The sequence below is a fragment of the Leopardus geoffroyi genome, chromosome B2 (assembly GCF_018350155.1).
Source record: "Leopardus geoffroyi isolate Oge1 chromosome B2, O.geoffroyi_Oge1_pat1.0, whole genome shotgun sequence".
Classification (NCBI taxonomy): Eukaryota; Metazoa; Chordata; class Mammalia; order Carnivora; family Felidae; genus Leopardus; species Leopardus geoffroyi.
In genome coordinates this window covers 98810734-98826010 of record NC_059332.1, presented here as the reverse complement: position 1 = coordinate 98826010, position 15277 = coordinate 98810734, and the positions used below count along the sequence as shown (strand labels likewise).

The 15277-nt window shown below is 57.7% G+C and overlaps 2 protein-coding genes across 9 annotated transcripts; one reads left to right on the top strand and one right to left on the bottom strand.

The window, feature by feature from the left end:
• The first annotated feature begins 144 nt into the window (after positions 1 to 144).
• Positions 145 to 11916, top strand: MICAL1 (microtubule associated monooxygenase, calponin and LIM domain containing 1). 8 transcript variants are annotated; one of them, XM_045499237.1, is made up of 25 exons: positions 145 to 252; positions 1808 to 2118; positions 2220 to 2427; positions 2696 to 2800; positions 3131 to 3235; positions 3356 to 3511; positions 4383 to 4483; positions 5220 to 5477; positions 5747 to 5862; positions 6054 to 6180; positions 6322 to 6403; positions 6960 to 7107; positions 7550 to 7740; positions 7876 to 7964; positions 8101 to 8142; positions 8375 to 8458; positions 8586 to 8742; positions 9061 to 9137; positions 9419 to 9695; positions 9824 to 9924; positions 10219 to 10332; positions 10459 to 10552; positions 10736 to 10835; positions 10935 to 11008; positions 11628 to 11916. In XM_045499237.1, exons 2-25 carry the CDS (start codon positions 1861 to 1863, stop codon positions 11774 to 11776), a joined length of 3213 nt encoding a protein of 1070 aa, XP_045355193.1. In that variant the 5' UTR covers positions 145 to 252; positions 1808 to 1860; the 3' UTR covers positions 11777 to 11916. The 8 variants fall into 8 exon arrangements, with proteins under 8 accessions (XP_045355193.1, XP_045355192.1, XP_045355191.1 ...); XM_045499236.1 differs by having other exon boundaries at positions 8089 to 8142; XM_045499235.1 differs by having other exon boundaries at positions 6927 to 7107.
• Positions 11917 to 12047: 131 nt separating this feature from the next.
• Positions 12048 to 14960, bottom strand: SMPD2 (sphingomyelin phosphodiesterase 2). The gene is made up of 10 exons (XM_045499247.1): positions 14850 to 14960; positions 14528 to 14624; positions 14323 to 14399; positions 13878 to 13971; positions 13646 to 13735; positions 13328 to 13410; positions 13066 to 13198; positions 12869 to 12973; positions 12552 to 12707; positions 12048 to 12454 (listed from the first exon to the last, which is right to left on the bottom strand). The coding sequence occupies exons 1-10, from the start codon at positions 14897 to 14899 to the stop codon at positions 12065 to 12067; spliced, it is 1275 nt and encodes a 424-aa protein (XP_045355203.1). The 5' UTR covers positions 14900 to 14960; the 3' UTR covers positions 12048 to 12064.
• Between the last annotated feature and the right edge of the window lie 317 nt (positions 14961 to 15277).

Genomic DNA, 15277 nt, shown 5'->3' with positions numbered 1-15277 from the left:
CCGCCCGGGCCCCAGATCGCGGGGTAATGAGATGCTAATGAGGCGCGAATAAAGGCTCACGGGCCGCGCGCCCGGCGCCAAAGCTCTTACCCCGCCGAACTCCCCTGCCCCGCGCAGCCGGCGCGCCGCCCCGCGTCCGCCGCTTTCCCCTTGCGTCTCCTTCACCTCCCCTTCCTCCGCCCCCGCCGTCCCACCCACCCCCGGGACGCCCGCCGGGCAGGAAGCGGCCCCTCCCGGCTCGTGAGAGGCCCGGTAAGTTGTCCAGCGGAGCCAGCTGTGCGCCCCCTGCCCGCGGGGGGTGAGGGTGGGGCTCGCTTCCGGGGAAATACGATCCTGGGCGCTCGGGAACTCCGCCTGGCGGGTCCCCGCCGTCTCCCCTCGCCCCCCGCCCTGCTCAGTTCCTCTCCAGACTTTATCGTCCAGAGCGTGGATGCCCCCCCCCACCCCCACCCCAGTGCCAGTGGTCCAGCTCCCTCTCCATCCTTCCACACTGCTCCGCCCCTGGCACACCCTTTGTCCTGGCGTTTGAAGGCTGAGTCGCCCCTTCTGTACGCATTTGCTGAGATCTTCCTCCTTCCATTTCCCCTACCCCCAAGAGAGACCTTTGCCTTTTCCGGCTGCCCGCGTCCAGGTGACACGCAGCGGGTAACTTTAGTTTCTTTCTCCTGCCTCGGCCTGGTCCGCTGGGCTCAAGCTGGGACCGGTAGAGTGGCCGAGTGGGTTCGGGGGAGGGGATCATCTCTGAGGACATGTCCCTATTGATGTCACCTAATTTCCCCGGGGGCAGCCCTGTCCTCTGTACCCTCTTCTTTCTCCCAGCCCCAGCGTGAGAAGGCCCCCTCGACATCCTTCAAGTTGTGTGGGGGCCCGAGCGAGGGAGAGGGGGACAAAGAGAGGCCTTGTCTGGGGAGATTCCTGGGAGAGCGCGCCCGGGGCGCACGGGGGAATGGGGCGGGGCCTCGATGCGAGTGGGAAGAAGCTGGGAAGAGGGAATCCGGCTGTCACCCCCACCCCCCACCGGCCGCGAGGCCCACTGGAGCAGCAGCCAGTCACAGGGGAAGTGTTTTGACCACAGTGAGTCAAATAGACCTAATCCTCCCTCACCCCAGTCAGTCGCAACATCCTCCGGCTGTTGAGGTGGTTTGGCGGGGAGGAAAGTGGAACCTACGCAGTTAGAGGCTGCCTCCCCCTCTCCAGGAGGCAATCACGAGTGCTAAGGAGGAAAACTTTGCTCCTGGCATAAGACACACCCCACACCCAGCGTGGCACTGAGGTCATGGAGGGGCGCCCGCACAGGGAGGCAAGGGGTGAGATGGGGCAGTCGGTGTGCTCTGTGGCTGGGATGGCAGGTATTAGGTTTGTCCCTGTCTGCACGGAAGACCCTCCCTCTGGGCTGCCTGCCCTCTCCACGTCAGATAAATTCTCCCACGCCCAGCTTCCAGGGCCTCATAAAGGCAGGATGAGAATTCCTGCTCCCAGCGCCCCAGAGATGGAGGGGAGATTGGAGCTCCCTGGAAAGGAAAGCTGAGCTGGAGATTCCCTGTCTTCCCGCCCGCCCGCTGTGCCTAAGACTGCTGATTTCTCATTTCCAAATTTGGCAAATTTCACTTGGAGTGAAATCCTTGGGGTGGAAGGATAGCAATTGTCTCTGGAGCAGATTGGGAGTGGGCTGGGAGAAAGGAGCAGAGCCAATCAGGGGTGGACCCAGAGCCCCCTGAGGACATCAGCCTGCTTTTTTCTCCTCCCCATCCTTCTCCTTTTGTCCTTCCTCCAGCCTCTTCCCCTTCTCTTCCCTCCTTCTCTCCAGCAGCCGCCTGCCTCTGTTCAGCTGCTCCGGTCCCTGGGAGCGTCAGGGGCCTCATGGCTTCACCCACCTCCACCAACCCAGCACATGCCCACTTCGAGAGCTTCCTGCAGGCCCAGCTGTGCCAGGATGTGCTGAGCAGCTTCCAGGGGCTCTGCGGGGCCCTAGGGATAGAGCCCGGTGGGGGGCTACCCCAATATCACAAGATCAAGGCCCAGCTCAACTACTGGAGTGCCAAATCACTGTGGGCCAAGCTGGACAAGCGAGCGGGCCAGCCTGACTACCAGCAGGGCCGGGCCTGTGCCAGCACCAAGGTGGATATGCGCTGCCAGGGAAGGGGCTTGGACAATTGGGGAAGGGGGGGTCAGAGGAGGGAGATGGGATGCCATGCCCGTACTGCCTTGTGTGTTCACAGTGCCTGGTGGTGGGCGCGGGACCTTGTGGGCTGCGGGCTGCTGTGGAGCTGGCACTGCTGGGGGCCCGTGTGGTGCTGGTGGAAAAGCGCACCAAGTTCTCTCGCCACAATGTGCTCCACCTCTGGCCCTTCACCATCCATGACCTGAGAGCACTCGGCGCCAAGAAGTTCTATGGGCGCTTCTGCACAGGCACCCTGGACCACATCAGTGAGCACCACGTGGTGGCCTAGAGGGGCGGGTGAGCCTGGGTCTAGAGACCGTGGGGGGCTGCTGGGACAGACAGCCAAGAGGCCGAGTGGACAAGATTCACTTCAGCCAGGTGACCTGAAGGACTCAGGTTCCTCATCTGTAAAATGGGCAGTTGAACTGAGTGATCTCCAAGACCTTTTCCAGCTCTGACCAGGAGAACACTAGTGCTGGGGGGTGGGGTTGTGTGGCCCTGGGGTCTCTGGTCTTAATCTCCTCTCTCTTCCAGGCATCCGACAGCTTCAGCTGCTTTTGTTGAAAGTGGCATTACTCCTGGGGGTGGAAATTCATTGGGGTGTCACTTTCACTGGCCTCCAGCCCCCTCCCAAAAAGGGTAAGTACTTCTCTGCTCCCAAGATTCCCATCTGCCAAGGGTATTTTGGTCTATGGAAGAAAAAGGATGGGGTTGAGAGTCACTGGGTCACCCTTGCTATAGTGTGGCCGTGTACAAACCACACTGAACCTCATTTTGAACATCTGTACAACATGTCCTTCCTCAGCTACTTTCCACGTTGTTGTAAAGGTGTAATTTGATAGCGTGTCTTTGCTTGCTAAACCATAAACTGCAAAGCACCTTATGCATTTGTTTCATTGGCTTGTCCTGGGAATGTAAGGGCCCCTTCAGACTTCCACACCTTTGTGCCTCTCATACCTCCTGCCCCAGGTTGTGGCTGGCGTGCCCAGCTCCAGCCCAGCCCCCCAGCCCAACTGGCCAACTATGAATTTGATGTCCTCATCTCTGCTGCTGGAGGTAAATTCGTCCCTGAAGGTGAGTGGTCCTTTCCCTCAAAGAAGTCAGCATCTTGGGCTCCTCCTGGGCCTTTCTAGGCTATCATACTGCTCATTCTGTTGCCAATATGCACCTACTTCCACTTGCGTCCACTTCTAGGCTTCACAGTGAGGGAAATGCGTGGCAAACTGGCCATTGGCATCACGGCCAACTTTGTGAACAGGCGAACAGTGGAAGAGACGCAGGTGCCCGAGATCAGCGGTGTGGCCAGTATCTACAACCAGAGCTTCTTCCAGAGCCTGCTCAAAGCCACAGGTTGGGACCTCCCCCTGTAAGATCTCCCCTCCCTCTGGCTGTCTGTGGGCTGGCTCCTTCCTCTCCCTGCCCACCCTGTTCTCAGTCCAGGTAATCCCACACTTTCCAACTTTGTGGTCTTGGCAGCAAAGAACCTGTGTCCCGGGTGATTCAGTAGGCATAGCCCCGCTTGGCCATCCGGCATGATAAGTCGGAAATCTCTCACAAATGCATGGGCTTTTGCTTTGTGCTTCATTATATATGATTTTTTTTTTAATTTTTAAAAAAGTTTTATTTATCAGAGAGAGAGAGAAAGAACATGAGCAGGGGAGGGGCAGAGAGGGAGAGAGAGAATCTCAAGCAGGTTCTGTGCCGTCAGCGCAGAGCCCAACACAGGGCTTTGACTCACGAACCGTGAGATCATGACCTGAGCCAAAATCAAAAGTCAGATGCTTAACTGACTGAGCCACCCAGGCGCTCCTCTTTATGTATGATTTAACATAAAAATGATATAGATTAAAAATGAAAGTGGTTCTTCTAGAAGATGCTCTAGATGTACTTTGGCTTTGCAATGCCATGCCTCCCTGGGGTGTACACACCCCAGTTTGAGAAGCCTGGCTCTCATCTGCAAGCATGGTGCAGGTCTCCTAGCTGCCACCTGTCCAAGTTTCTCTCTTTACTCCCAAGTCCTCAGGCCTCCCAGGCCCAGGACAGATGGTTCATCCATCGTGCCACCAGAACTCACGGGCCCATGTGCAGGGGACACCCACTGCAGTCTAAGCTGTGATCCCAGCTCTCAGAGGTCAAGCATGGCTGAGGTGTTTGGAGAGGTGACACAGGATAAGGAGACACACCTCTCTTTGTTTTGTCCTCCCCCTCACCCAACCCACAGGCATTGATCTGGAGAACATTGTGTACTACAAGGATGACACCCACTATTTTGTGATGACAGCCAAGAAGCAGTGCCTGCTGCGGCTGGGGGTGCTGCGTCAGGTGAGGCCTGGGCCCTGGCAGGGAGGGTCTGGGCAGTGGCCCTGAGAGGTAGAGGCCAGCCCTGGACACAGTGTTGCCCCCTGGTGTGGAGGAGGGAGCCTGTCCTCTTCTGCCTGTGCCCTGACATTTTCTCCACAACGAGCTCTTCTCCCCTGGGATTTCCATGGCAACCTGAATCCTATTCCCATCCCCTGTACCAGTCATGGAACTACATGTGTAAACTCCATGAGGGCAGGGGTTTTTTCTCTTTGTCCTTTTTGTTTGCTGATGATTCCTAGGGCCTTGAAGGGTGCCTGGTGTGTAGTCAGCACTCAGTGAATATTTGCTGAATGAACTAGTTGAAAACCTACTATGTGCTAGGTACTGTGTTGAGAATTTTATATGGATTTTCTCGCCTAAATTCTCATAAGTACCTTGAGAAGTTAGGTATGTCATCTCTAAATGATGGGGAAACAGCCTGAGAAGTTCAGAACTCAGTCCAAAGCAAGTGCACGATGATAACAGTAATGGTACGAGGCCTTGAGGGCAGGGTGGGGCTTGGGAGCCCCCTAGCAGGGTGAGTGCTGAGGAAGGGGCTGGAGGATGGGAGGCAGGATGTTCACATTCTGGTCCAGCTCAGTCTTCAGCTGCTATATAGTCTGAGGAAGCACTGTCTTAGGGCCTCCGTATGTGCACCTTCTCCGCCCAAGGGGATGGGCTGCCCAGTTGACCCTGCTGGTTCTGATCTGTCCTGTAGGACTGGCCAGACACCGACCGCCTGCTGGGCAGTGCCAATGTGGTGCCCGAGGCTCTGCAGCACTTTGTCCGGGCAGCTGCTGACTTCGCCACCAATGGCAAGCTCGGGAAGCTGGAGTTTGCCAAGGACGCCCGCGGGCGGCCTGACATCTCTGCCTTTGACTTCACAAGCATGATGCGGGCAGAGAGTTCTGCTCGAGTGCAGGAGAAGCACGGTGCCCGCGTGTTGCTGGGGCTGGTGGGGGACTGCCTGGTGGAGGTGAGGAGGTCAGGGCTCCCTGATTGGGGGAGGAGGAGGGACTTCCAGAAACAGCCACTCCTTGTAAGGAGGCACAGGGGCTCCATGGTTGGGAGAGGAAGGTTGCCTCCTGGGAAGGAGGGGGTAAAAAAAGGTTTGCTCTTTGTGGGGAGGAGCGAGGGCTGCTTGGTGTGATGTGTGGTCCCCTCAGCTATGATTTTGGGGGCACCTGGGCTTGGGACTCCTAGCAGACTCTCACTGAACCATTTCCTTTCTTTCTGACCCTGCAGCCCTTCTGGCCCCTGGGCACTGGAGTGGCTCGGGGCTTTTTGGCAGCCTTTGATGCCGCCTGGATGGTGAAGCGGTGGGCAGGGGGTGCTGGGCCCCTAGAAGTGTTGGCAGAGCGGTGAGGCCTGAGTTGGGGGGTGGGAAGGGCAGGGGTAGAAATAGGACTAGGATCAGGAAGAGGGTGGGGGTGCTGGGCGAATAGGGTGGGGGGCACGGGCAAGAGGATAAAGAAAGGCCTGGTAGTTCTTGAGAGATGGGTGCTGATTCATGCTCCCGCTTGTGCCCTTGCCTTTGCCCTTACTCCCCCAGGGAGAGCTTGTACCAGCTCCTCTCACAGACGTCCCCAGACAACATGCACCGCAACGTGGCCCAGTATGGGCTGGACCCAGCCACCCGCTACCCCAACCTGAACCTCCGGGCCGTGACTCCCAATCAGGTCAGACCCCCTGGCACCTACCAGACTCCAGGCCTGCCCTGTCACTGCCCCTGTGGGTGAGCCCTACCCCAAGCAGGCCCCTCCTCACTGGGCTGAGGCAGACTGTCAGCCTGCCTTGAGACCTGAAAGGGGCTGCCTTAGGTACGAGACCTGTATGACGTGCTGGCCAAGGAGCCTGTGAGGAGGAAGAGTGACAAGATAGATGGAGGAAAGCCAGCCACAGGTGAGCAAGCTCTCCTCCGGAGGCAGTGTCCCAAATATTTACCACCCAGTGTGGTGCAAGCACCAGCCATCAGCACAGTTTGCAGCCTTAGGCTGGGAGCAGAGCGCTGGGACACGGCCGATGGTGGGGACGTCTGGGGGCCTCCTGCAGAGTGGAGAGGCAGCAGGGCACTGAGCAGTAACCGCTTGCCAGTCTGTGTGCACGATACCAGTATTTCAACAACCGCTACCGCCCCGACAGCCAGAGTGGCTGATGGCAGCTGTGCTGCCCTTCCAGCCTTGCAGACCCAGACCTGCCCTCCCTTTGAGTCTCTGGACCCCCCTTGTCCCCCAGTTTGTAGCCTCCTGCCCTCTGTGCTTAGCAGTGATTGCACCTAATTCATCACTTTATTCCAAGAGGAGAAAATTGGGAGGAAAGCAGTGATGCTCAGTGAGCACTAAGTTGGTGCCCCTGCAGGGGTGGGTCCTGCCTCCACCTCCCATACTGACCCCCGTGCCCATCACCCGGGTTGCCTTTGAGCCAGGGCCCTTCAGCACAGCACAGCCTCCTCTCTCAGGGTCGACAGGCACCCAGGAGGAATTGCTACGCTGGTGCCAGGAGCAGACGGCTGGGTACCCAGGTGTCCATGTCACCGACTTGTCTTCCTCCTGGGCTGACGGGCTGGCTCTGTGTGCCCTGGTGCACCGGCTGCGGCCCAGCCTGCTGTGAGTTGCAAATTGGGCTCAGGGGTCCCTGGCAGTCCATCTCTCTTTCATGCCTCTGTTCCTCCTTCCACCTCAGGCAGTGTGGACTGGTGGGGAGACCACTGTGTAGGAGTTACGCAGTTGAGTCCCAGGACCGCCAGTTTCTGGTAGTCCTTCTGCTCACGTCACTTCCCTGCCTGAGTCTCGTGAGAGTCCAGTGCATTCAGTAGGGGAGGTTTGTGAGTGGTGGAGCACCCCGCCCCCCCCCCCCCCAGGCCAGAAAGCTGTCACTGGGTGGGTGGGGAGCAGGAGGGGGTGTGTACAGCAGAGAATCATCCCCCCCATTCCCTATGCTCCCTTTACACCCCACCAGCCCCTGCCTGCTGCCCTCTCCCCATCCTCTCCCGCTTCGATGGGGTCAGGTTCTGGTCTCCCATTGGCTTTTCTTCCCGACACCCCACAGGGAGCCCTCAGAGCTGCAGGGGTTGGAGGCCCTGGAAGCAACTGCTTGGGCACTGAGGATGGCAGAACATGAGCTGGGCATCACGCCCGTGCTGTCCGCAAAGGCAGTGGTGACAGGGAGCGACCCGCTGGGCCTCATTGCCTACCTCAGCCACTTCCACAGTGCCTTCAAGAGCATGCCCCACAACCCAGGTAGCCCGGAGGGTAGGTGGGTGGGAAGGAGGTGGGGAAGGCACACTCCGAGGGACAGCTGGGAGACATACCCTGGACTGGACTGTAACGGTCTGTTCTGGAGGTCCAGTTTTGGTTTCCCATCCGTGCTGACAGGCTCTGTCACTCAAAGCTCTCTGGGGACTTCCAGTGCTGTGCTATTCCTTGGCAAACTGCACAGGACCCTGCAGCGGACCCGTGCCCAGGTGGGGAGTCTGGGCAGGGTTGCAGCTGGGCAGCGCGTTGTTAGTGGGAATCCTTGGGGTGATGGGAGGATGTTCAGAATCGGGGGAGGGCTGGGGGCTCAGAGCTCCCATGCTTAGAGTGTAGGACTTGTTGCAGGAAAATGGGGAGGATACTGGTGGCAAGAAGCCGCGCCTGGAGGTAAATGCATGTAGGGGCTAGACAGTCCCCTGCTGTATTCCCTGGGTCCTGTCCTATGTTCTGTCCCCCCATGTCTTGCTCCCTACCCCATGCCCTGTAACCCACCCCCACCTCCCCCCCCCCCACATCTGGGTTCCCTTCCTGTCTTGCTTCTTTTCCAGCCCTTTCTATTCTCTGCATACAGCCACTCTCCAGCCCCTCTACCTCCCTGCCCGAACACTTACCTCCTTAGGTAGATGCTAAGACCCCAAGTACTGAGGAGCTACCTGTCCCAGAGGCTGGTGTACCCCTGACACCCCCACCCCAACACCAAGAGGTGAGAAAGGGGCCCCTGTCTGCAGGCAGAGGCCTGGGGAGGGCAAGGAGGGGTGTTTCAAGGATCGGGAAGATCTTTGCTGCTGGCCTCGACTCCAGCTGACCCTGTGGTCTGGGGTTTGGTGCAGGCTGGTGCTGGGGACTTGTGTGCACTTTGTGGGGAACACCTCTACATCCTGGAACGCCTCTGTGCTGATGGCCGTTTCTTTCATCGGAGCTGCTTCCGCTGCCATACCTGTGAGGCCACACTGTGGCCAGGGGGCTATGAGCAGCACCCAGGAGATGGTAAGTTGGCGTGGGAGATCTCCACAGACACATTGGGCCTCTCCCTGCCTGAGGGCAAGGATCTTGAAACTGCAGGGGAAGTAGGGTACTGGGCATGAGGTGGCAACAGGCTCAAGATGGCACTTGAGTTCCCCTGGGTTTAAGGTCTCCTCTGTCCCCTCCAAATCTCTAAATGTGGGGTTCTAAGGAACCAGGACACCAGCAGAAATTCACCTGCAAATCCAGAGTCCTGCCACCCCCGCCTTCCCTGATAAACTGAGTATCTGGGCATTGGGCTGCCTACATCTTATGTCTTCTCCCCTCCTCCACCCTTCCCAGGACATTTCTACTGCCTCCAGCACCTGCCCCAGACAGGCCACAAAGAGGATGGCAGTGACCAAGGCCCTGAGAATCAGGTAAAAGCTGTGAAACTGTTGGGAGTGTGGGAAACAGTAAAGGGATCTAAGCCCCAGCTAACTTTGCTGGGGGTAACTGGATGTTCTCCAGAAAAAAAGCTCCATGAAGGTAGGGTTTTTTATTTTACTTATTGATTTATCTGAAATGTTTAGAACACTGCCTGACCCGTTGCAGTAAATGGCATAAGTGAATGAATGCCAGAACCCACATTTATCTAAAGGGGCAGCGTCAACTCCACAATGGGCAGATCACTGACCAGACTACATGGTGGCTTTTCCAGGGCCTCCCCACACCTGATGAAAACAGCATGCCATCAGGGCCCTCAGCTTCTGTCACCCCCCAGGAGGGGACTGGTCCTGTCCCAAGCACCAGCCGGCCTACCCGTCAGCGGATCCGCCTCTCCAGCCCGGAACGCCAGCAGCTGTCCTCCCTTAATCTCACCCCTGACCCGGAACTGGAGCCCCCACCCAAGCCTCCCCGCACCTGCCTTGCCGTGGCCCGCCAGGCCTTGGAAGGCAGCTTCGTAGGCTGGGGAATGCCAGTCCAGAGCCCTCAAGGTGACTGCTTTGCCCAGACACGCACACCCAGGGTGGGGATGCCATGGGTGGTACTGGGATTCCTGAAAGGGGAATGCTGGGGAATCGAAAGGGAGGTGTGGGGCCCAGGCCATGTCTACTCTGTTCAGTTCCTGTGGCTATGGAGGAAGAAGAGGAACAGAGTCCCTCCTCCAGTGAGGAAGAAACAGAGGAAGAGGAAACTGTGACTTTGGACTCAGACACAGAGCAGGTGAGTAGGAGGAACCTGGCCACCTATTCCACTGAAGCCAGCACACATCCACCAAATATGCCCCACAGCCCACCACAGGAAAAACCTATAGAATGCCCCCTCCTTTGAACCAGTTTCTCAGAATGTCTTCTCACCAGTGTGACTCCAGTCTCTAAGCCTCTTATCTTTTCTACCAGAACTTACCCTACTTACCTCCAGCTCAGGAAGCTTTGGTCCCTTCCAAACAAAGCTTCCCCAGCCCCTGTCCAACAGTGGGGCCAGGCCCTACCCCTGACCGGCCTGACCCTGCCATAGGCTCTGAAGATCTTGGCCAAGAACTCAGGCACCATGAGCAAGTACCCAACATGGCGTCGGACCCTGCTGCGCCGTGCTAGGGAGGAGGAGATGAAGCGGTTCTGCAAGGCCCAGGTGAGGGGTCTAGGGGTTTGCAGAATTTCTGATAGGGTCAGAGTTCTGACGTGGGATCAGACTTTCTCCGGTGCTCTTTCTTGAACAATCCAAAGACTCCTGGGCCTCCTGTCTTGCACCCCTCAGGCTGTCCAGCGGCGACTAAATGAAATTGAGACCGCTCTAAGGGAGCTGGAGGCTGAGGGCATGAAGCTGGAGCTGGCCTTGAGAAGCCAGAGCAGTGAGTAAAGATAGGAAGAACAAGCTGGGACACCCCTCTGCCTCCTAGCCGTGCATTCAGCCCCAGCAGTCCCTCACACCACCAGGCCCTGCTTCCAGCAGACTCCACTCCTCATGCCCCTGACAGCTGTGACCCTGGTTAGGGACTGCCTGACCACCACCCCCCACTCTTCCTTCCCATCAGCATCCCCAGAACAGCAAAAGACACTGTGGCTAGAACAGCTGCTACAGCTCGTTGAGAAGAAAAACAGCCTAGTGGCGGAGGAGGCTGAGCTCATGATCATGTAAGGGGAAGGGGGTGGGGACAGTGGCACTAGCCAGACCCCAGCCAGCAACTTGGGCACCTGGGACAGCCGTGCCTCTTCAATCTCTGCCCTCCACAGGGTGCAGGAGCTGAAACTGGAGGACCAACAGTGGCAGCTGGACCAGGAGCTACGAGGCTACATGAACCGGGAAGGTAGGTGGGGTGTAGAGAGAGGCGGACATCATGAGGCTGGTGTTTGCAGCCTTGTGACCTCAGACACTGATCAAGCAATGTGGTCCTCTAGTCTGAGTGCCTCTGAAACATTTCAGGAGGAAGCCAGAGAATGGGGCTTCAAGCCCCTACTCTGCCTTCAGTGCAATCAGGGCTGCACAATTAAGCTTTTATGTAAGATTGCTTTTAAAAATGGTGCTGCTGCTGGGGTGCCTGGCTGCCTCAGGTGGAAGAACGTGCATCTCTTGATCTCGAGGTCATGAGTTTGAACCCCACGTTGAGTATGGAAATTACATATGTACATACATACATATGTATATGTGTACACACACACATATATAATTACATATTACATGTATACATATGTATCATATATATGTATATATACAAACCAATCAATCTAAACTAAAATAAAAATGGTGCTACTACTAAACAAGGCTAGAAAACCACTGTTGTTTTTTTTTACAGTGCTCTTCCTCATTTTACAGATGAGGAAACTTACCCTACCTAGTTGTGGAAGTCACATAGGCCAGTATTAGGTTGTGCCTTTCCTGCCTCCCTGTCCGGTTCCCTGTTCTCTAAGCTTTGTCTTCTTCTTCAGAATTCCTGAAGACCCCTGCTGACCGGCAGGCTGAGGACCAGGTCCTGAGGAAGCTGCTGGATGTGGTGAACCAGCGAGATGCACTTATCCGCTTCCAGGAGGAATGCAGGCTCAGTGAGCTGGCCTCAGAGCCGGGGGCCCAGGGCTAGAAGTGGGGGGTGGGGGGGGGGGCGGCTGCCTGCCCTCTTCCCTATGAGGAAGACCACCTCACCCGAGGACTATGCCACCCTGTTCATCTGGGCTGCCTGGGAGGGGCCTCATTGTTTACAATAAAAATGTTCCTGTCACACACAGGCCTAAGGCTGCCTGCAGGTGAGATGCAGGGAGGGCAGATGTATAGGAGCCTGACAGTTTATATTATGATAGTCACACTGACCGACCCTTGACCCAATCACTGCTTCTACAACAAAAACACAGAGCCACAAAAGTGTCAAGCTTTATTGTTCCTCAGATCTGTCCCCCTCCTGATGTCCCAGGAACAGGGCTGCCTGAGACTCTGGGTCCAGGTCATGGGCCTCCCTTGCCCTTCCCAGCATATGCTGGAGCTCAGCCCGGGCCCTAGATAAGCCCTTGGCCTCCTGCATGTGGAAGAGGTAGACTGCACCTGCCCCCAACAGCAGTCCTACACTGGGAGTCCAGAGCATTATGGCAACCTCCCTGACCCCTCCCCCAGCTGCCAGAGCACACAGCAATGCCAGAAGGAGCAGCCCTAGACCAATCACGTAGCCGGCGAAGGTGGCCCACCAGCGAGCTTGAGCCATGCCCAGGTCCAGCTCTGCCCAGGCCTCCTTTAACACACTGATCAACCGCGACCTTTCTGCTGGTCCTAGAACAAGGCAGGGTAGTGGGGCAGGAGAGAGAGGGTCAGAGTGGAGGAGCCGCCTTATGGTGGGGAGGGACCTGGGGAGAGGGTGGGGGTGTCTTACCGTGAGTAGGGCTGGGGGTGTGCTGGGGGGGGCTGTGTCTCACACAGAGAGTAGCCATCAGGGCCTCATGATCAGAGAGGGGGGTGCCACTGTGAGGATCATGGCCAGTAGTGGTTCTCAGAGTCTTACAGGAGATGTAGAACCCAGAAACTGCCTAGGAAAAGTAAGGGCCAGAGAGAAACATATTTGAGGCCCTCTTCTCATTCTCAAGCCATCAGTAATCTATGACTAGACCAGATGGACAAAAGATTAGCACAAGCTGGTGAAAGACAGAGACACAGTGGGTGAAGACACATTGATGGGAGACGGCCTGACCTTATATAGCACATAGTCAATGCGGATGCCAAAGGGAAATGGCTCTAACTCCCTCTGATTAACGTAGCAGTTCTCAGGTACCATCGTACAGCCTTCTTCAGAGCCCTAGGCGAATAAGTGGTTCATGCTAGGACACAGGGGAGGAGGAGGAGAGAAGCTGGGGGTGTAGACATGGAAATTATCAGGCAGGTCCTCACCTTGAAGTCCCGGGTCTCAAGGTAGGCATCCTGCAGCCCTGTCCACTCCTTCAGCAGGCGGCAGCCCAGGTCCTTTGGGTGCAAGTTAAGGTCCCCACACAATAGAATCACATCGGCCTTCTTGGATGTGTGGCTGGGGGAACCAGGTTGGTGAGGCAGGAGTTCTCTCCTGACCAGCTGTGCCCACCTAGAAGTGGGGCCCTGGCCACCCCTCAACCCCTGACCCCATCCCACTTCCCCTGTCAAGCCCAGGCTCACACACTGGATGAACTGGGCCAGTTCCCAAGCTTGGGCCACACGATGTGCTAGGTAGATGTCCTTCTGTCGATTGTACTCGGCATGGAGCTGAGCAAGATAGGTCAGATTATAGCAGTTGAGACGGGGGGTCCCAAAGACAGGTCTGAATCATGCTGGTGTCTGTTACTTAGCATGGTACTTGGTTAAAAGATGGGCAAACCTTGCCTACTGACCTTAGGAGATCCTGCCCCCACACCTCACCCCCAGGAAGCCCAACCAGAGGAGTCCCATCTCTCCCTCCCAGGACCAGGCCACCTGTCCCAGCCCCGCCAGCTTCACTCACATGGGTCACGTAGGCATTGAGTACCAATCCACTTAGATGAAGCACCAGCAGACCCACAGCCTTCCCACAGAACCAGTCTCCATGATGGATCTGCAGGCAGGAGGGAGCTAGAACTCAGGGCACTGCCACCCTCCTTCTGCCCGTTCCTGCAGCCCAAGAAAGGCTGCCTCCTTTACCGTGTGGTACTGGGGGGTGGGAGAGGGTGGTGGAAGAAATCTGATCTAAGGCTTACCATGTAGGGGTACCCATTGAGGGTGTAGACGTGCTGGGTGAATTCCTGAATTGGATGTTTGGAGAAGACGCAGAGGCCACTGCCAATGACGCCACTGTAAACCAAGTTCTGGTTAACAGCCAGAAAAGCAGAAGAGAAATACCCAGCTCTCTTCTCCCTGGTCACCCAGCTTGTATCAGCTACTTTTTCCTCACTCTGTTGCTGAGATCAGCACCAGAGGAAATCTCAAAGCAACAGCCTTTGTGGGGAGATACAATGGAGTGTGACTTGGTAAGGCTGGGATGGGCTGAAGAGATAGGATCTTCCCGGTTCCACCTAGTCCTGCACCCACACAGAGGAGAGGACTCGGGAAGACGGAGGAGGGCGCAGGTGGGGCAGGGAGGGGCTGGCAGGGCCAAGAGCTTCCAGGTCTGAGAACAGACTTCCAGACAGGAAGGTTTCTCACCTCCTGAAGTAGTGTGCGGCGGGGTAGGTAGGCAACAGCTTCTGTCTCAGGTACTGGAAGTCCTGCTCACTCCACACCTGAGGGAAGGGGTGAGGATGCCTGCCTGTCTTCTCCCCCCCTCCCCCACCCCGGGGAAAAGTCCTCTCCTGTGCCCCCAGCCGCCCCCGTCCCAGCCAGGGTTCCACACCAGTTCTGCCCTGCCCACCTCTTCCAGGAGAGCTAGGTCGAAGCTTTCCATGTTTAGAAAGTCTCCCAGGCGCTTCACGCGGTCACCCCGGTGCTTGCTCAGGTAGGGAATGCCCCTGAGGACGAGAAGGGTCGGGGGAGGTGACGGCTGGAGGCGCTCCGCTTCTCCGTGCACCACCGGAGCTGGGACCAGTTGCGGGCCTGGAGATGCGGATGCCCCCCGGACCCGGACACCTTAGGGCACGGTGGAGCCGTGGCCCGGATGTGAGGAAGGCCTCCTCCCTCAGACTGTGGGTGCGAATGCAGCTGTGGCCCCCGGCCCACCCCGCGGGCGCTCTCACCAACAATTGAGGTTAAAGATCCTCAGTCGCAGAGAGAAGTTGGGCTTCATGGCGAGCGGTCCGGGGGCGCGGGACGGCGCTGCCTCCCCGGCGACGGCCGCAGCGGGGGCGGGGGCGAGCGGGCGGCACCTCCTCCCGGGGCGGTGCGCACAGGTGGTCGGCTCCGCCCCGCGCTCCCTCGAAGGCCGCGGCCTCCCAGCCCGCGCCGCGCAGGCCCTGGGCCCGGGTCCGAATCCGCGTTACCCGGGCAACCGCCCCACTGGCTGCCAACCCACCCGGAAAGGCGATCTGCTGCGAAGTTGGGCGCTGCCGGGAGGCGAGGGCCGCGCGCGAGGTCCCTGAGGGGGGATACCAGAGAGAAGTTCGGGCGGGCGGCCAGCCGAGTGGAGGCACACGGGACACGGAGCTCTCCGTCCCTTCGCGCGGAA

What these genes read in the sequence shown, in the direction of transcription:
- MICAL1 (XM_045499233.1), top strand. Translation starts at nt 1,861, where the DNA reads ATGGCTTCACCCACCTCCACCAACCCAGCACATGCCCACTTCGAGAGC. An exon ending in CTAGAAGTGTTGGCAGAGCG is followed by an intron (nt 5,863 to 6,053) that starts GTGAGGCCTGAG and finishes TTACTCCCCCAG; the next exon opens with GGAGAGCTTGTACCAGCTCC. An exon ending in AGCGGTTCTGCAAGGCCCAG is followed by an intron (nt 10,333 to 10,458) that starts GTGAGGGGTCTA and finishes TGCACCCCTCAG; the next exon opens with GCTGTCCAGCGGCGACTAAA.
- SMPD2 (XM_045499247.1), bottom strand. Translation starts at nt 14,899, where the DNA reads ATGAAGCCCAACTTCTCTCTGCGACTGAGGATCTTTAACCTCAATTGT. An exon ending in ATCTTTAACCTCAATTGTTG is followed by an intron (nt 14,625 to 14,849) that starts GTGAGAGCGCCC and finishes TCTCGTCCTCAG; the next exon opens with GGGCATTCCCTACCTGAGCA. An exon ending in TTGAGACCCGGGACTTCAAG is followed by an intron (nt 12,974 to 13,065) that starts GTGAGGACCTGC and finishes TTATTCGCCTAG; the next exon opens with GGCTCTGAAGAAGGCTGTAC.